Raw genomic sequence first — 27,222 nt, 5'->3', positions numbered from 1 at the left:
ACAAAGGCGGAAGACCGCTCAATACTGGAGCAGCTCTCCAGTACTTGAGGACAATGTCTTCACGGCCTCTGCAGGAAGCAGGCGCTTGGAAGGAGTTCCACAGGTCCTGATATTGCTATGTGGTGGAAAGTCTTTTGACAGTGTTGATGCACCAGCCTCTGCCCTCAAACAGCTGGGTGTGTTGATCTTTGCAATTGGAACCAGGAGCTCGGATAGTAGAGAGCTGCAGAATATATCCCACGATCCCAGTACCGCTCTATCTGTGTCTGAATTCACTGACCTGCCCAGTGTCCAACAGCAGCTCCAGTCCTCCGTGGAGGCTGTGGTCATTGACGTCACCCCAGAATCACCAACTGTACTTGGTATGTTAACAAGCATGACCTCTTGCCTGAGGGCCTGCCTGACTTGTTTCACTTACACTGAGCAAAAGAGATGAAGTGTGATACTTGTTTAGTTTCCATGTGTGCATTTAAAGACAGGCGGTGGCATGATTTCCTGCTGCTTAAAATTGAAGTAGAAAGTGCAAGGTGCTCTCACAGAAAAACAAAAGTAAAGAACAAAACTTGAAAGACAGCTCACCACTTAGTGAGGGTTAGTTCTCCAGCGCACTTTTTCAAAGGTTTTACTTCCTTGTCTTCCTGTCTTTTTTCAGTTGACTCTGCCAAAAAGGATATCGTATTCCTTCTGGATGGTTCTGATGGCACAAGGAATGGCTTCCCTGCCATGCTTGATTTTGTTGAGAGAGTGGTAAAGAAACTTAATGTGGGAGAAAACAACGACCGCGTCTCTGTGGTCCAGTACGGCAGAGATGCAGAGGTCCATTTCTATCTCAACACATACACACCAGAGAGGATATTGTGGATTCAGTCAGAGGGCTGAGACACAGAGGAGGCAGACCCCTCAACACCGGGGCAGCCCTCCAGTACGTCAGGGACAATGTCTTTACAAACTCCTCTGGGAGTAGGCGCCTGCAAGGTGTCCCACAGATGTTGATCCTGCTAAATGGCGGAAGGTCTTTTGACAATGTAGATACACCGGCCTCTGCTCTCAAACAACAGGGCATCTTTGTGATTGGCATTGGAACAAGGAGCTCTGACATTAGAGAGCTGCAGAAGATATCATATGACCCTAGTCTGGCCCTATCTGTGTCTGAGTTCACTGATCTCCCCGGCATCCAAGAACAGCTCTCCTCTGCAATGAACACAGTGGTAGTGAGGGCCACGCCCATGACACCAACGGTAACTGGTAAGAAAGTGATCAATTTTTACACTGCGAGGTCATGGTAGGATGCAAATTGTGCCGTACCTAAGATGTTTTTTTCACCAAGTTCAGGTCAGCCAGTGCCACTTAGACAAAACTGGTGTGCCAGCTTTGATAGTGCAGGTCGTAAACATTGAGGTTAGCTCCCATCATCTGATTTAACCACATGAAACGTTTGAGAAATGAAGCTAAAAATGTCTCAAATCTTTTGTCCCCTAGTGGAGAAAAAGCCAGTGGGAAGGGATGTTGTGTTCTTGTTGGATGGCTCTGATGGTACTAGAAGTGGATTCCCAGCTATGCGAGACTTTGTCCAAAGAGTAGTAGAGACACTGAGCGTGGATGACAACAAAGACCGCGTCTCAGTGGTTCAGTACAGCAGAGATCCAGCTGTCCAGTTCTATCTGAACACGTACACCACAAAGGGAGAGATCCTCGACACTGTCAGAGGTTTGAGGCACAAAGGCGGAAGACCGCTCAATACTGGAGCAGCTCTCCAGTACTTGAGGGACAATGTCTTCACGGCCTCTGCAGGAAGCAGGCGCTGGAAGGAGTTCCACAGGTCCTGATATTGCTATGTGGTGGAAAGTCTTTTGACAGTGTTGATGCACCAGCCTCTGCCCTCAAACAGCTGGTGTGTTGATCTTTGCAATTGGAACAGGAGCTCGGATAGTAGAGAGCTGCAGAATATATCCCACGATCCCAGTACCGCTCTATCTGTGTCTGAATTCACTGACCTGCCCAGTGTCCAACAGCAGCTCCAGTCCTCCGTGGAGGCTGTGGTCATTGACGTCACCCCAGAATCACCAACTGTACTTGGTATGTTAACAAGCATGACCTCTTGCCTGAGGGCCTGCCTGACTTGTTTCACTTACACTGAGCAAAAGAGATGAAGTGTGATACTTGTTTAGTTTCCATGTGTGCATTTAAAGACAGGCGGTGGCATGATTTCCCTGCTGCTTAAAATTGAAGTAGAAAGTGCAAGGTGCTCTCACAAAAAACAAAAGTAAAGAACAAAACTTGAAAGACAGCTCACCACTTAGTGAGGGTTAGTTCTCCAGCGCACTTTTTCAAAGGTTTTACTTCCTTGTCTTCCTGTCTTTTTTCAGTTGACTCTGCCAAAAAGGATATCGTATTCCTTCTGGATGGTTCTGATGGCACAAGGAATGGCTTCCCTGCCATGCTTGATTTTGTTGAGAGAGTGGTAAAGAAACTTAATGTGGGAGAAAACAACGACCGCGTCTCTGTGGTCCAGTACGGCAGAGATGCAGAGGTCCATTTCTATCTCAACACATACACCACCAGAGAGGATATTGTGGATTCAGTCAGAGGGCTGAGACACAGAGGAGGCAGACCCCTCAACACCGGGGCAGCCCTCCAGTACGTCAGGGACAATGTCTTTACAAACTCCTCTGGGAGTAGGCGCCTGCAAGGTGTCCCACAGATGTTGATCCTGCTAAATGGCGGAAGGTCTTTTGACAATGTAGATACACCGGCCTCTGCTCTCAAACAACAGGGCATCTTTGTGATTGGCATTGGAACAAGGAGCTCTGACATTAGAGAGCTGCAGAAGATATCATATGACCTAGTCTGGCCCTATCTGTGTCTGAGTTCACTGATCTCCCCGGCATCCAAGAACAGCTCTCCTCTGCAATGAACACAGTGGTAGTGAGGGCCACGCCCATGACACCAACGGTAACTGGTAAGAAAGTGATCAATTTTTACACTGCGAGGTCATGGTAGGATGCAAATTGTGCCGTACCTAAGATGTTTTTCACCAAGTTCAGGTCAGCCAGTGCCACTTAGACAAAACTGGTGTGCCAGCTTTGATAGTGCAGGTCGTAAACATTGAGGTTAGCTCCCATCATCTGATTTAACACATGAAACGTTTGAGAAATGAAGCTAAAAATGTCTCAAATCTTTTGTCCCCTAGTGGAGAAAAAGCCAGTGGGAAGGGATGTTGTGTTCTTGTTGGATGGCTCTGATGGTACTAGAAGTGGATTCCCAGCTATGCGAGACTTTGTCCAAAGAGTAGTAGAGACACTGAGCGTGGATGACAACAAAGACCGCGTCTCAGTGGTTCAGTACAGCAGAGATCCAGCTGTCCAGTTCTATCTGAACACGTACACCACAAAGGGAGAGATCCTCGACACTGTCAGAGGTTTGAGGCACAAAGGCGGAAGACCGCTCAATACTGGAGCAGCTCTCCAGTACTTGAGGGACAATGTCTTCACGGCCTCTGCAGGAAGCAGGCGCTTGGAAGGAGTTCCACAGGTCCTGATATTGCTATGTGGTGGAAAGTCTTTTGACAGTGTTGATGCACCAGCCTCTGCCCTCAAACAGCTGGGTGTGTTGATCTTTGCAATTGGAACCAGGAGCTCGGATAGTAGAGAGCTGCAGAATATATCCCACGATCCCAGTACCGCTCTATCTGTGTCTGAATTCACTGACCTGCCCAGTGTCCAACAGCAGCTCCAGTCCTCCGTGGAGGCTGTGGTCATTGACGTCACCCCAGAATCACCAACTGTACTTGGTATGTTAACAAGCATGACCTCTTGCCTGAGGGCCTGCCTGACTTGTTTCACTTACACTGAGCAAAAGAGATGAAGTGTGATACTTGTTTAGTTTCCATGTGTGCATTTAAAGACAGGCGGTGGCATGATTTCCTGCTGCTTAAAAATTGAAGTAGAAAGTGCAAGGTGCTCTCACAGAAAAACAAAAGTAAAGAACAAAACTTGAAAGACAGCTCACCACTTAGTGAGGGTTAGTTCTCCAGCGCACTTTTTCAAAGGTTTTACTTCCTTGTCTTCCTGTCTTTTTTCAGTTGACTCTGCCAAAAAGGATATCGTATTCCTTCTGGATGGTTCTGATGGCACAAGGAATGGCTTCCCTGCCATGCTTGATTTTGTTGAGAGAGTGGTAGAGAAACTTAATGTGGGGAAAAAACAACGACCGCGTCTCTGTGGTCCAGTACGGCAGAGATGCAGAGGTCCATTTCTATCTCAACACATACACCACCAGAGAGGATATTGTGGATTCAGTCAGAGGGCTGAGACACAGAGGAGGCAGACCCTCAACACCGGGGCAGCCCTCCAGTACGTCAGGGACAATGTCTTTCAAACTCCTCTGGGTAGGCGCCTGCAAGGTGTCCCACAGATGTTGATCCTGCTAAATGGCGGAAGGTCTTTTGACAATGTAGATACACCGGCCTCTGCTCTCAAACAACAGGGCATCTTTGTGATTGGCATTGGAACAAGGAGCTCTGACATTAGAGAGCTGCAGAAGATATCATATGACCCTAGTCTGGCCCTATCTGTGTCTGAGTTCACTGATCTCCCCGGCATCCAAGAACAGCTCTCCTCTGCAATGAACACAGTGGTAGTGAGGGCCACGCCCATGACACCAACGGTAACTGGTAAGAAAGTGATCAATTTTTACACTGCGAGGTCATGGTAGGATGCAAATTGTGCCGTACCTAAGATGTTTTTTCACCAAGTTCAGGTCAGCCAGTGCACTTAGACAAAACTGGTGTGCCAGCTTTGATAGTGCAGGTCGTAAACATTGAGGTTAGCTCCCATCATCTGATTTAACCACATGAAACGTTTGAGAAATGAAGCTAAAAATGTCTCAAATCTTTTGTCCCCTAGTGGAAAAAAAGAGGGGGTGAGTTGGACTGATGGTACTAGAAGTGGATTCCCAGCTATGCGAGACTTTGTCCAAAGAGTAGTAGAGACACTGAGCGTGGATGACAACAAAGACCGCGTCTCAGTGGTTCAGTACAGCAGAGATCCAGCTGTCCAGTTCTATCTGAACACGTACACCACAAAGGGAGAGATCCTCGACACTGTCAGAGGTTTGAGGCACAAAGGCGGAAGACCGCTCAATACTGGAGCAGCTCTCCAGTACTTGAGGGACAATGTCTTCACGGCCTCTGCAGGAAGCAGGCGCTTGGAAGGAGTTCCACAGGTCCTGATATTGCTATGTGGTGGAAAGTCTTTTGACAGTGTTGATGCACCAGCCTCTGCCCTCAAACAGCTGGGTGTGTTGATCTTTGCAATTGGAACCAGGAGCTCGGATAGTAGAGAGCTGCAGAATATATCCCACGATCCCAGTACCGCTCTATCTGTGTCTGAATTCACTGACCTGCCCAGTGTCCAACAGCAGCTCCAGTCCTCCGTGGAGGCTGTGGTCATTGACGTCCCCAGAATCACCAACTGTACTTGGTATGTTAACAAGCATGACCTCTTGCCTGAGGCCTGCCTGACTTGTTTCACTTACACTGAGCAAAAGAGATGAAGTGTGATACTTGTTTAGTTTCCATGTGTGCATTTAAAGACAGGCGGTGGCATGATTTCCTGCTGCTTAAAATTGAAGTAGAAAGTGCAAGGTGCTCTCACAGAAAAACAAAAGTAAAGAACAAAACTTGAAAGACAGCTCACCACTTAGTGAGGGTTAGTTCTCCAGCGCACTTTTTCAAAGGTTTTACTTCCTTGTCTTCCTGTCTTTTTTCAGTTGACTCTGCCTCGTATTCCTTCTGGATGGTTCTGATGGCACAAGGAATGGCTTCCCTGCCATGCTTGATTTTGTTGAGAGAGTGGTAAGAAACTTAATGTGGGAGAAAACAACGACCGCGTCTCTGTGGTCCAGTACGGCAGAGATGCAGAGGTCCATTTCTATCTCAACACATACACCACCAGAGAGGATTGTGGATTCAGTCAGAGGGCTGAGACACAGAGGCAGACCCCTCAACACCGGGGCAGCCCTCCAGTACGTCAGGACAATGTCTTTACAAACTCCTCTGGGAGTAGGCGCCTGCAAGGTGTCCCACAGATGTTGATCCTGCTAAATGGCGGAAGGTCTTTTGACAATGTAGATACACCGGCCTCTGCTCTCAAACAACAGGGCATCTTTGTGATTGGCATTGGAACAAGGAGCTCTGACATTAGAGAGCTGCAGAAGATATCATATGACCCTAGTCTGGCCCTATCTGTGTCTGAGTTCACTGATCTCCCCGGCATCCAAGAACAGCTCTCCTCTGCAATGAACACAGTGGTAGTGAGGGCCACGCCCATGACACAAACGGTAACTGGTAAGAAAGTGATCAATTTTTACACTGCGAGGTCATGGTAGGATGCAAATTGTGCCGTACCTAAGATGTTTTTTCACCAAGTTCAGGTCAGCCAGTGCCACTTAGACAAAACTGGTGTGCCAGCTTTGATAGTGCAGGTCGTAAACATTGAGGTTAGCCCATCATCTGATTTAACCACATGAAACGTTTGAGAAATGAAGCTAAAAATGTCTCAAATCTTTTTCCCCTAGTGGAGAAAAAGCCAGTGGGAAGGGATGTTGTGTTCTTGTTGGATGGCTCTGATGGTACTAGAAGTGGATTCCCAGCTATGCGAGACTTTGTCCAAAGAGTAGTAGAGACACTGAGCGTGGATGACAACAAAGACCGCGTCTCAGTGGTTCAGTACAGCAGAGATCCAGCTGTCCAGTTCTATCTGAACACGTACACCACAAAGGGAGAGATCCTCGACACTGTCAGAGGTTTGAAAGGCGGAAGACCGCTCAATACTGGAGCAGCTCTCCAGTACTTGAGGGACAATGTCTTCACGGCCTCTGCAGGAAGCAGGCGCTTGAAGGAGTTCCACAGGTCCTGATATTGCTATGTGGTGGAAAGTCTTTTGACAGTGTTGATGCACCAGCCTCTGCCCTCAAACAGCTGGGTGTGTTGATAGAGAGCTGCAGAATATATCCCACGATCCCAGTACCGCTCTATCTGTGTCTGAATTCACTGACCTGCCCAGTGTCCAACAGCAGCTCCAGTCCTCCGTGGAGGCTGTGGTCATTGACGTCACCCCAGAATCACCAACTGTACTTGGTATGTTAACAAGCATGACCTCTTGCCTGAGGGCCTGCCTGACTTGTTTCACTTACACTGAGCAAAAGAGATGAAGTGTGATACTTGTTTAGTTTCCATGTGTGCATTTAAAGACAGGCGGTGGCATGATTTTCCTGCTGCTTAAAATTGAAGTAGAAAGTGCAAGGTGCTCTCACAGAAAAACAAAAGTAAAGAACAAAACTTGAAAGACAGCTCACCACTTAGTGAGGGTTAGTTCTCCCGCACTTTTTCAAAGGTTTTACTTCCTTGTCTTCCTGTCTTTTTTCAGTTGACTCTGCCAAAAAGGATATCGTATTCCTTCTGGATGGTTCTGATGGCACAAGGAATGGCTTCCCTGCCATGCTTGATTTTGTTGAGAGAGTGGTAGAGAAACTTAATGTGGGAGAAAACAACGACCGCGTCTCTGTGGTCCAGTACGGCAGAGATGCAGAGGTCCATTTCTATCTCAACACATACACCACCAGAGAGGATATTGTGGATTCAGTCAGAGGGCTGAGACACAGAGGAGGCAGACCCCTCAACACCGGGGCAGCCCTCCAGTACGTCAGGGACAATGTCTTTACAAACTCCTCTGGGAGTAGGCGCCTGCAAGGTGTCCCACAGATGTTGATCCTGCTAAATGGCGGAAGGTCTTTTGACAATGTAGATACACCGGCCTCTGCTCTCAAACAACAGGGCATCTTTGTGATTGGCATTGGAACAAGGAGCTCTGACATTAGAGAGCTGCAGAAGATATCATATGACCCTAGTCTGGCCCTATCTGTGTCTGAGTTCACTGATCTCCCCGGCATCCAAGAACAGCTCTCCTCTGCAATGAACACAGTGGTAGTGAGGGCCACGCCCATGACACCAACGGTAACTGGTAAGAAAGTGATCAATTTTTACACTGCGAGGTCATGGTAGGATGCAAATTGTGCCGTACCTAAGATGTTTTTTCACCAAGTTCAGGTCAGCCAGTGCCACTTAGAAAACTGGTGTGCCAGCTTTGATAGTGCAGGTCGTAAACATTGAGGTTAGCTCCCATCATCTGATTTAACCACATGAAACGTTTGAGAAATGAAGCTAAAAATGTCTCAAATCTTTTGTCCCCTAGTGGAGAAAAAGCCAGTGGAAGGGATGTTGTGTTCTTGTTGGATGGCTCTGATGGTACTAGAAGTGGATTCCCAGCTATGCGAGACTTTGTCCAAAGAGTAGTAGAGACACTGAGCGTGGATGACACAAAGACCGCGTCTCAGTGGTTCAGTACAGCAGAGATCCAGCTGTCCAGTTCTATCTGAACACGTACACCACAAAGGGAGAGATCCTCGACACTGTCAGAGGTTTGAGGCACAAAGGCGGAAGACCGCTCAATACTGGAGCAGCTCTCCAGTACTTGAGGGACAATGTCTTCACGGCCTCTGCAGGAAGCAGGCGCTTGGAAGGAGTTCCACAGGTCCTGATATTGCTATGTGGTGGAAAGTCTTTTGACAGTGTTGATGCACCAGCCTCTGCCCTCAAACAGCTGGGTGTGTTGATCTTTGCAATTGGAACCAGGAGCTCGGATAGTAGAGAGCTGCAGAATATATCCCACGATCCCAGTACCGCTCTATCTGTGTCTGAATTCACTGACCTGCCCAGTGTCCAACAGCAGCTCCAGTCCTCCGTGGAGGCTGTGGTCATTGACGTCACCCAGAATCACCAACTGTACTTGGTATGTTAACAAGCATGACCTCTTGCCTGAGGGCCTGCCTGACTTTGTTTTCACTTACACTGAGGCAAAAGAGATGAAGTGTGATACTTGTTTAGTTTCCATGTGTGCATTTAAAGACAGGCCGGTGGCATGATTTCCTGCTGCTTAAAATTGAAGTAGAAAGTGCAAGGGTGCTCTCACAGAAAAACAAAAGTAAAGAACAAAACTTGAAAGACAGCTCACCACTTAGTGAGGGTTAGTTCTCCAGCGCACTTTTTCAAAGGTTTTACTTCCTTGGTCTCCTGTCTTTTTTCAGTTGACTCTGGCCAAAAGGATATCGTATTCCTTCTGGATGGTTCTGATGGCACAAGGAATGGCTTCCCTGCCATGCTTGATTTTGTTGAGAGAGTGGTAGAGAAACTTAATGTGGAGAAAAACAACGACCGCGTCTCTGTGGTCCAGTAACGGCAGAGATGCAGAGGTCCATTTCTATCTCAACAGCATACACCACCAGAGAGGATATTGTGGATTCAGTCAGAGAGGCTGAGACACAGAGGAGGCAGACCCCTCAACACCGGGGCAGCCCTCCAGTACGTCAGGGACAATGTCTTTACAAACTCCTCTGGGAGTAGGCGCCTGCAAGGTGTCCCACAGATGTTGATCCTGCTAAATGGCGGAAGGTCTTTTGACAATGTAGATACACCGGCCTCTGCTCTCAAACAACAGGGCATCTTTGTGATTGGCATTGGAACAAGGAGCTCTGACATTAGAGAGCTGCAGAAGATATCATATGACCCTAGTCTGGCCCTATCTGTGTCTGAGTTCACTGATCCTCCCCGGCATCCAAGAACAGCTCTCCTCTGCAATGAACACAGTGGTAGTGAGGGCCACGCCCATGACACCAACGGTAACTGGTAAGAAAGTGATCAATTTTTACACTGCGAGGTCATGGTAGGATGCAAATTGTGCCGTACCTAAGATGTTTTTTCACCAAGTTCAGGTCAGCCAGTGCCACTTAGACAAAACTGGTGTGCCAGCTTTGATAGTGCAGGTCGTAAACATTGAGGTTAGCTCCCATCATCTGATTTAACCACATGAAACGTTTGAGAAATGAAGCTAAAAATGTCTCAAATCTTTTGTCCCCTAGTGGAGAAAAAGCCAGTGGGAAGGGATGTTGTGTTCTTGTTGGATGGCTCTGATGGTACTAGAAGTGGATTCCCAGCTATGCGAGACTTTGTCCAAAGAGTAGTAGAGACACTGAGCGTGGATGACAACAAAGACCGCGTCTCAGTGGTTCAGTACAGCAGAGATCCAGCTGTCCAGTTCTATCTGAACACGTACACCACAAAGGGAGAGATCCTCGACACTGTCAGAGGTTTGAGGCACAAAGGCGGAAGACCGCTCAATACTGGAGCAGCTCTCCAGTACTTGAGGGACAATGTCTTCACGGCCTCTGCAGGAAGCAGGCGCTTGGAAGGAGTTCCACAGGTCCTGATATTGCTATGTGGTGGAAAGTCTTTTGACAGTGTTGATGCACCAGCCTCTGCCCTCAAACAGCTGGGTGTGTTGATCTTTGCAATTGGAACCAGGAGCTCGGATAGTAGAGAGCTGCAGAATATATCCCACGATCCCAGTACCGCTCTATCTGTGTCTGAATTCACTGACCTGCCCAGTGTCCAACAGCAGCTCCAGTCCTCCGTGGAGGCTGTGGTCATTGACGTCACCCCAGAATCACCAACTGTACTTGGTATGTTAACAAGCATGACCTCTTGCCTGAGGGCCTGCCTGACTTGTTTCACTTACACTGAGCAAAAGAGATGAAGTGTGATACTTGTTTAGTTTCCATGTGTGCATTTAAAGACAGGCGGTGGCATGATTTCCTGCTGCTTAAAATTGAAGTAGAAAGTGCAAGGTGCTCTCACAGAAAAACAAAAGTAAAGAACAAAACTTGAAAGACAGCTCACCACTTAGTGAGGGTTAGTTCTCCAGCGCACTTTTTCAAAGGTTTTACTTCCTTGTCTTCCTGTCTTTTTTCAGTTGACTCTGCCAAAAAGGATATCGTATTCCTTCTGGATGGTTCTGATGGCACAAGGAATGGCTTCCCTGCCATGCTTGATTTTGTTGAGAGAGTGGTAAAGAAACTTAATGTGGGAGAAAACAACGACCGCGTCTCTGTGGTCCAGTACGGCAGAGATGCAGAGGTCCATTTCTATCTCAACACATACACCACCAGAGAGGATATTGTGGATTCAGTCAGAGGGCTGAGACACAGAGGAGGCAGACCCCTCAACACCGGGGCAGCCCTCCAGTACGTCAGGGACAATGTCTTTACAAACTCCTCTGGGAGTAGGCGCCTGCAAGGTGTCCCACAGATGTTGATCCTGCTAAATGGCGGAAGGTCTTTTGACAATGTAGATACACCGGCCTCTGCTCTCAAACAACAGGGCATCTTTGTGATTGGCATTGGAACAAGGAGCTCTGACATTAGAGAGCTGCAGAAGATATCATATGACCCTAGTCTGGCCCTATCTGTGTCTGAGTTCACTGACCTCCCCGGCATCCAAGAACAGCTCTCCTCTGCAATGAACACAGTGGTAGTGAGGGCCACGCCCATGACACCAACGGTAACTGGTAAGAAAGTGATCAATTTTTACACTGCGAGGTCATGGTAGGATGCAAATTGTGCCGTACCTAAGATGTTTTTTCACCAAGTTCAGGTCAGCCAGTGCCACTTAGACAAAACTGGTGTGCCAGCTTTGATAGTGCAGGTCGTAAACATTGAGGTTAGCTCCCATCATCTGATTTAACCACATGAAACGTTTGAGAAATGAAGCTAAAAATGTCTCAAATCTTTTGTCCCCTAGTGGAGAAAAAGCCAGTGGGAAGGGATGTTGTGTTCTTGTTGGATGGCTCTGATGGTACTAGAAGTGGATTCCCAGCTATGCGAGACTTTGTCCAAAGAGTAGTAGAGACACTGAGCGTGGATGACAACAAAGACCGCGTCTCAGTGGTTCAGTACAGCAGAGATCCAGCTGTCCAGTTCTATCTGAACACGTACACCACAAAGGGAGAGATCCTCGACACTGTCAGAGGTTTGAGGCACAAAGGCGGAAGACCGCTCAATACTGGAGCAGCTCTCCAGTACTTGAGGGACAATGTCTTCACGGCCTCTGCAGGAAGCAGGCGCTTGGAAGGAGTTCCACAGGTCCTGATATTGCTATGTGGTGGAAAGTCTTTTGACAGTGTTGATGCACCAGCCTCTGCCCTCAAACAGCTGGGTGTGTTGATCTTTGCAATTGGAACCAGGAGCTCGGATAGTAGAGAGCTGCAGAATATATCCCACGATCCCAGTACCGCTCTATCTGTGTCTGAATTCACTGACCTGCCCAGTGTCCAACAGCAGCTCCAGTCCTCCGTGGAGGCTGTGGTCATTGACGTCACCCCAGAATCACCAACTGTACTTGGTATGTTAACAAGCATGACCTCTTGCCTGAGGGCCTGCCTGACTTGTTTCACTTACACTGAGCAAAAGAGATGAAGTGTGATACTTGTTTAGTTTCCATGTGTGCATTTAAAGACAGGCGGTGGCATGATTTCCTGCTGCTTAAAATTGAAGTAGAAAGTGCAAGGTGCTCTCACAGAAAAACAAAAGTAAAGAACAAAACTTGAAAGACAGCTCACCACTTAGTGAGGGTTAGTTCTCCAGCGCACTTTTTCAAAGGTTTTACTTCCTTGTCTTCCTGTCTTTTTTCAGTTGACTCTGCCAAAAAGGATATCGTATTCCTTCTGGATGGTTCTGATGGCACAAGGAATGGCTTCCCTGCCATGCTTGATTTTGTTGAGAGAGTGGTAAGAGAAACTTAATGTGGGAGAAAACAACGACCGCGTCTCTGTGGTCCAGTACGGCAGAGATGCAGAGGTCCATTTCTATCTCAACACATACACCACCAGAGAGGATATTGTGGATTCAGTCAGAGGGCTGAGACACAGAGGAGGCAGACCCCTCAACACCGGGGCAGCCCTCCAGTACGTCAGGGACAATGTCTTTACAAACTCCTCTGGGAGTAGGCGCCTGCAAGGTGTCCCACAGATGTTGATCCTGCTAAATGGCGGAAGGTCTTTTGACAATGTAGATACACCGGCCTCTGCTCTCAAACAACAGGGCATCTTTGTGATTGGCATTGGAACAAGGAGCTCTGACATTAGAGAGCTGCAGAAGATATCATATGACCCTAGTCTGGCCCTATCTGTGTCTGAGTTCACTGATCCTCCCCGGCATCCAAGAACAGCTCTCCTCTGCAATGAACACAGTGGTAGTGAGGGCCACGCCCATGACACCAACGGTAACTGGTAAGAAAGTGATCAATTTTTACACTGCGAGGTCATGGTAGGATGCAAATTGTGCCGTACCTAAGATGTTTTTTCACCAAGTTCAGGTCAGCCAGTGCCACTTAGACAAAACTGGTGTGCCAGCTTTGATAGTGCAGGTCGTAAACATTGAGGTTAGCTCCCATCATCTGATTTAACCACATGAAACGTTTGAGAAATGAAGCTAAAAATGTCTCAAATCTTTTGTCCCCTAGTGGAGAAAAAGCCAGTGGGAAGGGATGTTGTGTTCTTGTTGGATGGCTCTGATGGTACTAGAAGTGGATTCCCAGCTATGCGAGACTTTGTCCAAAGAGTAGTAGAGACACTGAGCGTGGATGACAACAAAGACCGCGTCTCAGTGGTTCAGTACAGCAGAGATCCAGCTGTCCAGTTCTATCTGAACACGTACACCACAAAGGGAGAGATCCTCGACACTGTCAGAGGTTTGAGGCACAAAGGCGGAAGACCGCTCAATACTGGAGCAGCTCTCCAGTACTTGAGGGACAATGTCTTCACGGCCTCTGCAGGAAGCAGGCGCTTGGAAGGAGTTCCACAGGTCCTGATATTGCTATGTGGTGGAAAGTCTTTTGACAGTGTTGATGCACCAGCCTCTGCCCTCAAACAGCTGGGTGTGTTGATCTTTGCAATTGGAACCAGGAGCTCGGATAGTAGAGAGCTGCAGAATATATCCCACGATCCCAGTACCGCTCTATCTGTGTCTGAATTCACTGACCTGCCCAGTGTCCAACAGCAGCTCCAGTCCTCCGTGGAGGCTGTGGTCATTGACGTCACCCCAGAATCACCAACTGTACTTGGTATGTTAACAAGCATGACCTCTTGCCTGAGGGCCTGCCTGACTTGTTTCACTTACACTGAGCAAAAGAGATGAAGTGTGATACTTGTTTAGTTTCCATGTGTGCATTTAAAGACAGGCGGTGGCATGATTTCCTGCTGCTTAAAATTGAAGTAGAAAGTGCAAGGTGCTCTCACAGAAAAACAAAAGTAAAGAACAAAACTTGAAAGACAGCTCACCACTTAGTGAGGGTTAGTTCTCCAGCGCACTTTTTCAAAGGTTTTACTTCCTTGTCTTCCTGTCTTTTTTCAGTTGACTCTGCCAAAAAGGATATCGTATTCCTTCTGGATGGTTCTGATGGCACAAGGAATGGCTTCCCTGCCATGCTTGATTTTGTTGAGAGAGTGGTAGAGAAACTTAATGTGGGAGAAAACAACGACCGCGTCTCTGTGGTCCAGTACGGCAGAGATGCAGAGGTCCATTTCTATCTCAACACATACACCACCAGAGAGGATATTGTGGATTCAGTCAGAGGGCTGAGACACAGAGGAGGCAGACCCCTCAACACCGGGGCAGCCCTCCAGTACGTCAGGGACAATGTCTTTACAAACTCCTCTGGGAGTAGGCGCCTGCAAGGTGTCCCACAGATGTTGATCCTGCTAAATGGCGGAAGGTCTTTTGACAATGTAGATACACCGGCCTCTGCTCTCAAACAACAGGGCATCTTTGTGATTGGCATTGGAACAAGGAGCTCTGACATTAGAGAGCTGCAGAAGATATCATATGACCCTAGTCTGGCCCTATCTGTGTCTGAGTTCACTGATCTCCCCGGCATCCAAGAACAGCTCTCCTCTGCAATGAACACAGTGGTAGTGAGGGCCACGCCCATGACACCAACGGTAACTGGTAAGAAAGTGATCAATTTTTACACTGCGAGGTCATGGTAGGATGCAAATTGTGCCGTACCTAAGATGTTTTTTCACCAAGTTCAGGTCAGCCAGTGCCACTTAGACAAAACTGGTGTGCCAGCTTTGATAGTGCAGGTCGTAAACATTGAGGTTAGCTCCCATCATCTGATTTAACCACATGAAACGTTTGAGAAATGAAGCTAAAAATGTCTCAAATCTTTTGTCCCCTAGTGGAGAAAAAGCCAGTGGGAAGGGATGTTGTGTTCTTGTTGGATGGCTCTGATGGTACTAGAAGTGGATTCCCAGCTATGCGAGACTTTGTCCAAAGAGTAGTAGAGACACTGAGCGTGGATGACAACAAAGACCGCGTCTCAGTGGTTCAGTACAGCAGAGATCCAGCTGTCCAGTTCTATCTGAACACGTACACCACAAAGGGAGAGATCCTCGACACTGTCAGAGGTTTGAGGCACAAAGGCGGAAGACCGCTCAATACTGGAGCAGCTCTCCAGTACTTGAGGGACAATGTCTTCACGGCCTCTGCAGGAAGCAGGCGCTTGGAAGGAGTTCCACAGGTCCTGATATTGCTATGTGGTGGAAAGTCTTTTGACAGTGTTGATGCACCAGCCTCTGCCCTCAAACAGCTGGGTGTGTTGATCTTTGCAATTGGAACCAGGAGCTCGGATAGTAGAGAGCTGCAGAATATATCCCACGATCCCAGTACCGCTCTATCTGTGTCTGAATTCACTGACCTGCCCAGTGTCCAACAGCAGCTCCAGTCCTCCGTGGAGGCTGTGGTCATTGACGTCACCCCAGAATCACCAACTGTACTTGGTATGTTAACAAGCATGACCTCTTGCCTGAGGGCCTGCCTGACTTGTTTCACTTACACTGAGCAAAAGAGATGAAGTGTGATACTTGTTTAGTTTCCATGTGTGCATTTAAAGACAGGCGGTGGCATGATTTCCTGCTGCTTAAAATTGAAGTAGAAAGTGCAAGGTGCTCTCACAGAAAAACAAAAGTAAAGAACAAAACTTGAAAGACAGCTCACCACTTAGTGAGGGTTAGTTCTCCAGCGCACTTTTTCAAAGGTTTTACTTCCTTGTCTTCCTGTCTTTTTTCAGTTGACTCTGCCAAAAAGGATATCGTATTCCTTCTGGATGGTTCTGATGGCACAAGGAATGGCTTCCCTGCCATGCTTGATTTTGTTGAGAGAGTGGTAGAGAAACTTAATGTGGGAGAAAACAACGACCGCGTCTCTGTGGTCCAGTACGGCAGAGATGCAGAGGTCCATTTCTATCTCAACACATACACCACCAGAGAGGATATTGTGGATTCAGTCAGAGGGCTGAGACACAGAGGAGGCAGACCCCTCAACACCGGGGCAGCCCTCCAGTACGTCAGGGACAATGTCTTTACAAACTCCTCTGGGAGTAGGCGCCTGCAAGGTGTCCCACAGATGTTGATCCTGCTAAATGGCGGAAGGTCTTTTGACAATGTAGATACACCGGCCTCTGCTCTCAAACAACAGGGCATCTTTGTGATTGGCATTGGAACAAGGAGCTCTGACATTAGAGAGCTGCAGAAGATATCATATGACCCTAGTCTGGCCCTATCTGTGTCTGAGTTCACTGATCTCCCCGGCATCCAAGAACAGCTCTCCTCTGCAATGAACACAGTGGTAGTGAGGGCCACGCCCATGACACCAACGGTAACTGGTAAGAAAGTGATCAATTTTTACACTGCGAGGTCATGGTAGGATGCAAATTGTGCCGTACCTAAGATGTTTTTTCACCAAGTTCAGGTCAGCCAGTGCCACTTAGACAAAACTGGTGTGCCAGCTTTGATAGTGCAGGTCGTAAACATTGAGGTTAGCTCCCATCATCTGATTTAACCACATGAAACGTTTGAGAAATGAAGCTAAAAATGTCTCAAATCTTTTGTCCCCTAGTGGAGAAAAAGCCAGTGGGAAGGGATGTTGTGTTCTTGTTGGATGGCTCTGATGGTACTAGAAGTGGATTCCCAGCTATGCGAGACTTTGTCCAAAGAGTAGTAGAGACACTGAGCGTGGATGACAACAAAGACCGCGTCTCAGTGGTTCAGTACAGCAGAGATCCAGCTGTCCAGTTCTATCTGAACACGTACACCACAAAGGGAGAGATCCTCGACACTGTCAGAGGTTTGAGGCACAAAGGCGGAAGACCGCTCAATACTGGAGCAGCTCTCCAGTACTTGAGGGACAATGTCTTCACGGCCTCTGCAGGAAGCAGGCGCTTGGAAGGAGTTCCACAGGTCCTGATATTGCTATGTGGTGGAAAGTCTTTTGACAGTGTTGATGCACCAGCCTCTGCCCTCAAACAGCTGGGTGTGTTGATCTTTGCAATTGGAACCAGGAGCTCGGATAGTAGAGAGCTGCAGAATATATCCCACGATCCCAGTACCGCTCTATCTGTGTCTGAATTCACTGACCTGCCCAGTGTCCAACAGCAGCTCCAGTCCTCCGTGGAGGCTGTGGTCATTGACGTCACCCCAGAATCACCAACTGTACTTGGTATGTTAACAAGCATGACCTCTTGCCTGAGGGCCTGCCTGACTTGTTTCACTTACACTGAGCAAAAGAGATGAAGTGTGATACTTGTTTAGTTTCCATGTGTGCATTTAAAGACAGGCGGTGGCATGATTTCCTGCTGCTTAAAATTGAAGTAGAAAGTGCAAGGTGCTCTCACAGAAAAACAAAAGTAAAGAACAAAACTTGAAAGACAGCTCACCACTTAGTGAGGGTTAGTTCTCCAGCGCACTTTTTCAAAGGTTTTACTTCCTTGTCTTCCTGTCTTTTTTCAGTTGACTCTGCCAAAAAGGATATCGTATTCCTTCTGGATGGTTCTGATGGCACAAGGAATGGCTTCCCTGCCATGCTTGATTTTGTTGAGAGAGTGGTAAAGAAACTTAATGTGGGAGAAAACAACGACCGCGTCTCTGTGGTCCAGTACGGCAGAGATGCAGAGGTCCATTTCTATCTCAACACATACACCACCAGAGAGGATATTGTGGATTCAGTCAGAGGGCTGAGACACAGAGGAGGCAGACCCCTCAACACCGGGGCAGCCCTCCAGTACGTCAGGGACAATGTCTTTACAAACTCCTCTGGGAGTAGGCGCCTGCAAGGTGTCCCACAGATGTTGATCCTGCTAAATGGCGGAAGGTCTTTTGACAATGTAGATACACCGGCCTCTGCTCTCAAACAACAGGGCATCTTTGTGATTGGCATTGGAACAAGGAGCTCTGACATTAGAGAGCTGCAGAAGATATCATATGACCCTAGTCTGGCCCTATCTGTGTCTGAGTTCACTGATCTCCCCGGCATCCAAGAACAGCTCTCCTCTGCAATGAACACAGTGGTAGTGAGGGCCACGCCCATGACACCAACGGTAACTGGTAAGAAAGTGATCAATTTTTACACTGCGAGGTCATGGTAGGATGCAAATTGTGCCGTACCTAAGATGTTTTTTCACCAAGTTCAGGTCAGCCAGTGCCACTTAGACAAAACTGGTGTGCCAGCTTTGATAGTGCAGGTCGTAAACATTGAGGTTAGCTCCCATCATCTGATTTAACCACATGAAACGTTTGAGAAATGAAGCTAAAAATGTCTCAAATCTTTTGTCCCCTAGTGGAGAAAAAGCCAGTGGGAAGGGATGTTGTGTTCTTGTTGGATGGCTCTGATGGTACTAGAAGTGGATTCCCAGCTATGCGAGACTTTGTCCAAAGAGTAGTAGAGACACTGAGCGTGGATGACAACAAAGACCGCGTCTCAGTGGTTCAGTACAGCAGAGATCCAGCTGTCCAGTTCTATCTGAACACGTACACCACAAAGGGAGAGATCCTCGACACTGTCAGAGGTTTGAGGCACAAAGGCGGAAGACCGCTCAATACTGGAGCAGCTCTCCAGTACTTGAGGGACAATGTCTTCACGGCCTCTGCAGGAAGCAGGCGCTTGGAAGGAGTTCCACAGGTCCTGATATTGCTATGTGGTGGAAAGTCTTTTGACAGTGTTGATGCACCAGCCTCTGCCCTCAAACAGCTGGGTGTGTTGATCTTTGCAATTGGAACCAGGAGCTCGGATAGTAGAGAGCTGCAGAATATATCCCACGATCCCAGTACCGCTCTATCTGTGTCTGAATTCACTGACCTGCCCAGTGTCCAACAGCAGCTCCAGTCCTCCGTGGAGGCTGTGGTCATTGACGTCACCCCAGAATCACCAACTGTACTTGGTATGTTAACAAGCATGACCTCTTGCCTGAGGGCCTGCCTGACTTGTTTCACTTACACTGAGCAAAAGAGATGAAGTGTGATACTTGTTTAGTTTCCATGTGTGCATTTAAAGACAGGCGGTGGCATGATTTCCTGCTGCTTAAAATTGAAGTAGAAAGTGCAAGGTGCTCTCACAGAAAAACAAAAGTAAAGAACAAAACTTGAAAGACAGCTCACCACTTAGTGAGGGTTAGTTCTCCAGCGCACTTTTTCAAAGGTTTTACTTCCTTGTCTTCCTGTCTTTTTTCAGTTGACTCTGCCAAAAAGGATATCGTATTCCTTCTGGATGGTTCTGATGGCACAAGGAATGGCTTCCCTGCCATGCTTGATTTTGTTGAGAGAGTGGTAAAGAAACTTAATGTGGGAGAAAACAACGACCGCGTCTCTGTGGTCCAGTACGGCAGAGATGCAGAGGTCCATTTCTATCTCAACACATACACCACCAGAGAGGATATTGTGGATTCAGTCAGAGGGCTGAGACACAGAGGAGGCAGACCCCTCAACACCGGGGCAGCCCTCCAGTACGTCAGGGACAATGTCTTTACAAACTCCTCTGGGAGTAGGCGCCTGCAAGGTGTCCCACAGATGTTGATCCTGCTAAATGGCGGAAGGTCTTTTGACAATGTAGATACACCGGCCTCTGCTCTCAAACAACAGGGCATCTTTGTGATTGGCATTGGAACAAGGAGCTCTGACATTAGAGAGCTGCAGAAGATATCATATGACCCTAGTCTGGCCCTATCTGTGTCTGAGTTCACTGATCTCCCCGGCATCCAAGAACAGCTCTCCTCTGCAATGAACACAGTGGTAGTGAGGGCCACGCCCATGACACCAACGGTAACTGGTAAGAAAGTGATCAATTTTTACACTGCGAGGTCATGGTAGGATGCAAATTGTGCCGTACCTAAGATGTTTTTTCACCAAGTTCAGGTCAGCCAGTGCCACTTAGACAAAACTGGTGTGCCAGCTTTGATAGTGCAGGTCGTAAACATTGAGGTTAGCTCCCATCATCTGATTTAACCACATGAAACGTTTGAGAAATGAAGCTAAAAATGTCTCAAATCTTTTGTCCCCTAGTGGAGAAAAAGCCAGTGGGAAGGGATGTTGTGTTCTTGTTGGATGGCTCTGATGGTACTAGAAGTGGATTCCCAGCTATGCGAGACTTTGTCCAAAGAGTAGTAGAGACACTGAGCGTGGATGACAACAAAGACCGCGTCTCAGTGGTTCAGTACAGCAGAGATCCAGCTGTCCAGTTCTATCTGAACACGTACACCACAAAGGGAGAGATCCTCGACACTGTCAGAGGTTTGAGGCACAAAGGCGGAAGACCGCTCAATACTGGAGCAGCTCTCCAGTACTTGAGGGACAATGTCTTCACGGCCTCTGCAGGAAGCAGGCGCTTGGAAGGAGTTCCACAGGTCCTGATATTGCTATGTGGTGGAAAGTCTTTTGACAGTGTTGATGCACCAGCCTCTGCCCTCAAACAGCTGGGTGTGTTGATCTTTGCAATTGGAACCAGGAGCTCGGATAGTAGAGAGCTGCAGAATATATCCCACGATCCCAGTACCGCTCTATCTGTGTCTGAATTCACTGACCTGCCCAGTGTCCAACAGCAGCTCCAGTCCTCCGTGGAGGCTGTGGTCATTGACGTCACCCCAGAATCACCAACTGTACTTGGTATGTTAACAAGCATGACCTCTTGCCTGAGGGCCTGCCTGACTTGTTTCACTTACACTGAGCAAAAGAGATGAAGTGTGATACTTGTTTAGTTTCCATGTGTGCATTTAAAGACAGGCGGTGGCATGATTTCCTGCTGCTTAAAATTGAAGTAGAAAGTGCAAGGTGCTCTCACAGAAAAACAAAAGTAAAGAACAAAACTTGAAAGACAGCTCACCACTTAGTGAGGGTTAGTTCTCCAGCGCACTTTTTCAAAGGTTTTACTTCCTTGTCTTCCTGTCTTTTTTCAGTTGACTCTGCCAAAAAGGATATCGTATTCCTTCTGGATGGTTCTGATGGCACAAGGAATGGCTTCCCTGCCATGCTTGATTTTGTTGAGAGAGTGGTAGAGAAACTTAATGTGGGAGAAAACAACGACCGCGTCTCTGTGGTCCAGTACGGCAGAGATGCAGAGGTCCATTTCTATCTCAACACATACACCACCAGAGAGGATATTGTGGATTCAGTCAGAGGGCTGAGACACAGAGGAGGCAGACCCCTCAACACCGGGGCAGCCCTCCAGTACGTCAGGGACAATGTCTTTACAAACTCCTCTGGGAGTAGGCGCCTGCAAGGTGTCCCACAGATGTTGATCCTGCTAAATGGCGGAAGGTCTTTTGACAATGTAGATACACCGGCCTCTGCTCTCAAACAACAGGGCATCTTTGTGATTGGCATTGGAACAAGGAGCTCTGACATTAGAGAGCTGCAGAAGATATCATATGACCCTAGTCTGGCCCTATCTGTGTCTGAGTTCACTGATCTCCCCGGCATCCAAGAACAGCTCTCCTCTGCAATGAACACAGTGGTAGTGAGGGCCACGCCCATGACACCAACGGTAACTGGTAAGAAAGTGATCAATTTTTACACTGCGAGGTCATGGTAGGATGCAAATTGTGCCGTACCTAAGATGTTTTTTCACCAAGTTCAGGTCAGCCAGTGCCACTTAGACAAAACTGGTGTGCCAGCTTTGATAGTGCAGGTCGTAAACATTGAGGTTAGCTCCCATCATCTGATTTAACCACATGAAACGTTTGAGAAATGAAGCTAAAAATGTCTCAAATCTTTTGTCCCCTAGTGGAGAAAAAGCCAGTGGGAAGGGATGTTGTGTTCTTGTTGGATGGCTCTGATGGTACTAGAAGTGGATTCCCAGCTATGCGAGACTTTGTCCAAAGAGTAGTAGAGACACTGAGCGTGGATGACAACAAAGACCGCGTCTCAGTGGTTCAGTACAGCAGAGATCCAGCTGTCCAGTTCTATCTGAACACGTACACCACAAAGGGAGAGATCCTCGACACTGTCAGAGGTTTGAGGCACAAAGGCGGAAGACCGCTCAATACTGGAGCAGCTCTCCAGTACTTGAGGGACAATGTCTTCACGGCCTCTGCAGGAAGCAGGCGCTTGGAAGGAGTTCCACAGGTCCTGATATTGCTATGTGGTGGAAAGTCTTTTGACAGTGTTGATGCACCAGCCTCTGCCCTCAAACAGCTGGGTGTGTTGATCTTTGCAATTGGAACCAGGAGCTCGGATAGTAGAGAGCTGCAGAATATATCCCACGATCCCAGTACCGCTCTATCTGTGTCTGAATTCACTGACCTGCCCAGTGTCCAACAGCAGCTCCAGTCCTCCGTGGAGGCTGTGGTCATTGACGTCACCCCAGAATCACCAACTGTACTTGGTATGTTAACAAGCATGACCTCTTGCCTGAGGGCCTGCCTGACTTGTTTCACTTACACTGAGCAAAAGAGATGAAGTGTGATACTTGTTTAGTTTCCATGTGTGCATTTAAAGACAGGCGGTGGCATGATTTCCTGCTGCTTAAAATTGAAGTAGAAAGTGCAAGGTGCTCTCACAGAAAAACAAAAGTAAAGAACAAAACTTGAAAGACAGCTCACCACTTAGTGAGGGTTAGTTCTCCAGCGCACTTTTTCAAAGGTTTTACTTCCTTGTCTTCCTGTCTTTTTTCAGTTGACTCTGCCAAAAAGGATATCGTATTCCTTCTGGATGGTTCTGATGGCACAAGGAATGGCTTCCCTGCCATGCTTGATTTTGTTGAGAGAGTGGTAGAGAAACTTAATGTGGGAGAAAACAACGACCGCGTCTCTGTGGTCCAGTACGGCAGAGATGCAGAGGTCCATTTCTATCTCAACACATACACCACCAGAGAGGATATTGTGGATTCAGTCAGAGGGCTGAGACACAGAGGAGGCAGACCCCTCAACACCGGGGCAGCCCTCCAGTACGTCAGGGACAATGTCTTTACAAACTCCTCTGGGAGTAGGCGCCTGCAAGGTGTCCCACAGATGTTGATCCTGCTAAATGGCGGAAGGTCTTTTGACAATGTAGATACACCGGCCTCTGCTCTCAAACAACAGGGCATCTTTGTGATTGGCATTGGAACAAGGAGCTCTGACATTAGAGAGCTGCAGAAGATATCATATGACCCTAGTCTGGCCCTATCTGTGTCTGAGTTCACTGATCTCCCCGGCATCCAAGAACAGCTCTCCTCTGCAATGAACACAGTGGTAGTGAGGGCCACGCCCATGACACCAACGGTAACTGGTAAGAAAGTGATCAATTTTTACACTGCGAGGTCATGGTAGGATGCAAATTGTGCCGTACCTAAGATGTTTTTTCACCAAGTTCAGGTCAGCCAGTGCCACTTAGACAAAACTGGTGTGCCAGCTTTGATAGTGCAGGTCGTAAACATTGAGGTTAGCTCCCATCATCTGATTTAACCACATGAAACGTTTGAGAAATGAAGCTAAAAATGTCTCAAATCTTTTGTCCCCTAGTGGAGAAAAAGCCAGTGGGAAGGGATGTTGTGTTCTTGTTGGATGGCTCTGATGGTACTAGAAGTGGATTCCCAGCTATGCGAGACTTTGTCCAAAGAGTAGTAGAGACACTGAGCGTGGATGACAACAAAGACCGCGTCTCAGTGGTTCAGTACAGCAGAGATCCAGCTGTCCAGTTCTATCTGAACACGTACACCACAAAGGGAGAGATCCTCGACACTGTCAGAGGTTTGAGGCACAAAGGCGGAAGACCGCTCAATACTGGAGCAGCTCTCCAGTACTTGAGGGACAATGTCTTCACGGCCTCTGCAGGAAGCAGGCGCTTGGAAGGAGTTCCACAGGTCCTGATATTGCTATGTGGTGGAAAGTCTTTTGACAGTGTTGATGCACCAGCCTCTGCCCTCAAACAGCTGGGTGTGTTGATCTTTGCAATTGGAACCAGGAGCTCGGATAGTAGAGAGCTGCAGAATATATCCCACGATCCCAGTACCGCTCTATCTGTGTCTGAATTCACTGACCTGCCCAGTGTCCAACAGCAGCTCCAGTCCTCCGTGGAGGCTGTGGTCATTGACGTCACCCCAGAATCACCAACTGTACTTGGTATGTTAACAAGCATGACCTCTTGCCTGAGGGCCTGCCTGACTTGTTTCACTTACACTGAGCAAAAGAGATGAAGTGTGATACTTGTTTAGTTTCCATGTGTGCATTTAAAGACAGGCGGTGGCATGATTTCCTGCTGCTTAAAATTGAAGTAGAAAGTGCAAGGTGCTCTCACAGAAAAACAAAAGTAAAGAACAAAACTTGAAAGACAGCTCACCACTTAGTGAGGGTTAGTTCTCCAGCGCACTTTTTCAAAGGTTTTACTTCCTTGTCTTCCTGTCTTTTTTCAGTTGACTCTGCCAAAAAGGATATCGTATTCCTTCTGGATGGTTCTGATGGCACAAGGAATGGCTTCCCTGCCATGCTTGATTTTGTTGAGAGAGTGGTAGAGAAACTTAATGTGGGAGAAAACAACGACCGCGTCTCTGTGGTCCAGTACGGCAGAGATGCAGAGGTCCATTTCTATCTCAACACATACACCACCAGAGAGGATATTGTGGATTCAGTCAGAGGGCTGAGACACAGAGGAGGCAGACCCCTCAACACCGGGGCAGCCCTCCAGTACGTCAGGGACAATGTCTTTACAAACTCCTCTGGGAGTAGGCGCCTGCAAGGTGTCCCACAGATGTTGATCCTGCTAAATGGCGGAAGGTCTTTTGACAATGTAGATACACCGGCCTCTGCTCTCAAACAACAGGGCATCTTTGTGATTGGCATTGGAACAAGGAGCTCTGACATTAGAGAGCTGCAGAAGATATCATATGACCCTAGTCTGGCCCTATCTGTGTCTGAGTTCACTGATCTCCCCGGCATCCAAGAACAGCTCTCCTCTGCAATGAACACAGTGGTAGTGAGGGCCACGCCCATGACACCAACGGTAACTGGTAAGAAAGTGATCAATTTTTACACTGCGAGGTCATGGTAGGATGCAAATTGTGCCGTACCTAAGATGTTTTTTCACCAAGTTCAGGTCAGCCAGTGCCACTTAGACAAAACTGGTGTGCCAGCTTTGATAGTGCAGGTCGTAAACATTGAGGTTAGCTCCCATCATCTGATTTAACCACATGAAACGTTTGAGAAATGAAGCTAAAAATGTCTCAAATCTTTTGTCCCCTAGTGGAGAAAAAGCCAGTGGGAAGGGATGTTGTGTTCTTGTTGGATGGCTCTGATGGTACTAGAAGTGGATTCCCAGCTATGCGAGACTTTGTCCAAAGAGTAGTAGAGACACTGAGCGTGGATGACAACAAAGACCGCGTCTCAGTGGTTCAGTACAGCAGAGATCCAGCTGTCCAGTTCTATCTGAACACGTACACCACAAAGGGAGAGATCCTCGACACTGTCAGAGGTTTGAGGCACAAAGGCGGAAGACCGCTCAATACTGGAGCAGCTCTCCAGTACTTGAGGGACAATGTCTTCACGGCCTCTGCAGGAAGCAGGCGCTTGGAAGGAGTTCCACAGGTCCTGATATTGCTATGTGGTGGAAAGTCTTTTGACAGTGTTGATGCACCAGCCTCTGCCCTCAAACAGCTGGGTGTGTTGATCTTTGCAATTGGAACCAGGAGCTCGGATAGTAGAGAGCTGCAGAATATATCCCACGATCCCAGTACCGCTCTATCTGTGTCTGAATTCACTGACCTGCCCAGTGTCCAACAGCAGCTCCAGTCCTCCGTGGAGGCTGTGGTCATTGACGTCACCCCAGAATCACCAACTGTACTTGGTATGTTAACAAGCATGACCTCTTGCCTGAGGGCCTGCCTGACTTGTTTCACTTACACTGAGCAAAAGAGATGAAGTGTGATACTTGTTTAGTTTCCATGTGTGCATTTAAAGACAGGCGGTGGCATGATTTCCTGCTGCTTAAAATTGAAGTAGAAAGTGCAAGGTGCTCTCACAGAAAAACAAAAGTAAAGAACAAAACTTGAAAGACAGCTCACCACTTAGTGAGGGTTAGTTCTCCAGCGCACTTTTTCAAAGGTTTTACTTCCTTGTCTTCCTGTCTTTTTTCAGTTGACTCTGCCAAAAAGGATATCGTATTCCTTCTGGATGGTTCTGATGGCACAAGGAATGGCTTCCCTGCCATGCTTGATTTTGTTGAGAGAGTGGTAGAGAAACTTAATGTGGGAGAAAACAACGACCGCGTCTCTGTGGTCCAGTACGGCAGAGATGCAGAGGTCCATTTCTATCTCAACACATACACCACCAGAGAGGATATTGTGGATTCAGTCAGAGGGCTGAGACACAGAGGAGGCAGACCCCTCAACACCGGGGCAGCCCTCCAGTACGTCAGGGACAATGTCTTTACAAACTCCTCTGGGAGTAGGCGCCTGCAAGGTGTCCCACAGATGTTGATCCTGCTAAATGGCGGAAGGTCTTTTGACAATGTAGATACACCGGCCTCTGCTCTCAAACAACAGGGCATCTTTGTGATTGGCATTGGAACAAGGAGCTCTGACATTAGAGAGCTGCAGAAGATATCATATGACCCTAGTCTGGCCCTATCTGTGTCTGAGTTCACTGATCTCCCCGGCATCCAAGAACAGCTCTCCTCTGCAATGAACACAGTGGTAGTGAGGGCCACGCCCATGACACCAACGGTAACTGGTAAGAAAGTGATCAATTTTTACACTGCGAGGTCATGGTAGGATGCAAATTGTGCCGTACCTAAGATGTTTTTTCACCAAGTTCAGGTCAGCCAGTGCCACTTAGACAAAACTGGTGTGCCAGCTTTGATAGTGCAGGTCGTAAACATTGAGGTTAGCTCCCATCATCTGATTTAACCACATGAAACGTTTGAGAAATGAAGCTAAAAATGTCTCAAATCTTTTGTCCCCTAGTGGAGAAAAAGCCAGTGGGAAGGGATGTTGTGTTCTTGTTGGATGGCTCTGATGGTACTAGAAGTGGATTCCCAG

General features: G+C 47.8%; 1 protein-coding gene across 9 annotated transcripts; it reads left to right on the top strand.

Annotated features, from left to right (window-relative positions):
* Window positions 1-10,540: 10,540 nt before the first annotated feature.
* LOC127142158 (collagen alpha-3(VI) chain-like) lies at window positions 10,541-26,243 on the top strand. Of its 9 annotated transcripts, none has more exons than XM_051069269.1 (2): window positions 10,541-11,459; window positions 25,431-26,243. In XM_051069269.1, exons 1-2 carry the CDS (start codon window positions 10,937-10,939, stop codon window positions 26,102-26,104), a joined length of 1,197 nt encoding a protein of 398 aa, XP_050925226.1. In that variant the 5' UTR covers window positions 10,541-10,936; the 3' UTR covers window positions 26,105-26,243. The 9 variants fall into 9 exon arrangements, with proteins under 9 accessions (XP_050925226.1, XP_050925225.1, XP_050925224.1 ...); XM_051069268.1 differs by lacking the exon at window positions 25,431-26,243 and adding an exon at window positions 23,714-24,526; XM_051069267.1 differs by lacking the exon at window positions 25,431-26,243 and adding an exon at window positions 21,997-22,809.
* The last annotated feature ends 979 nt before the right edge of the window (window positions 26,244-27,222 follow it).

Source organism: Lates calcarifer, unplaced genomic scaffold (assembly GCF_001640805.2).
Source record: "Lates calcarifer isolate ASB-BC8 unplaced genomic scaffold, TLL_Latcal_v3 _unitig_756_quiver_1967, whole genome shotgun sequence".
NCBI classification, from domain to species: Eukaryota; Metazoa; Chordata; class Actinopteri; family Centropomidae; genus Lates; species Lates calcarifer.
Note: the sequence above shows the minus strand (reverse complement) of the source record. Positions and strands in the feature narration are given on the sequence as shown.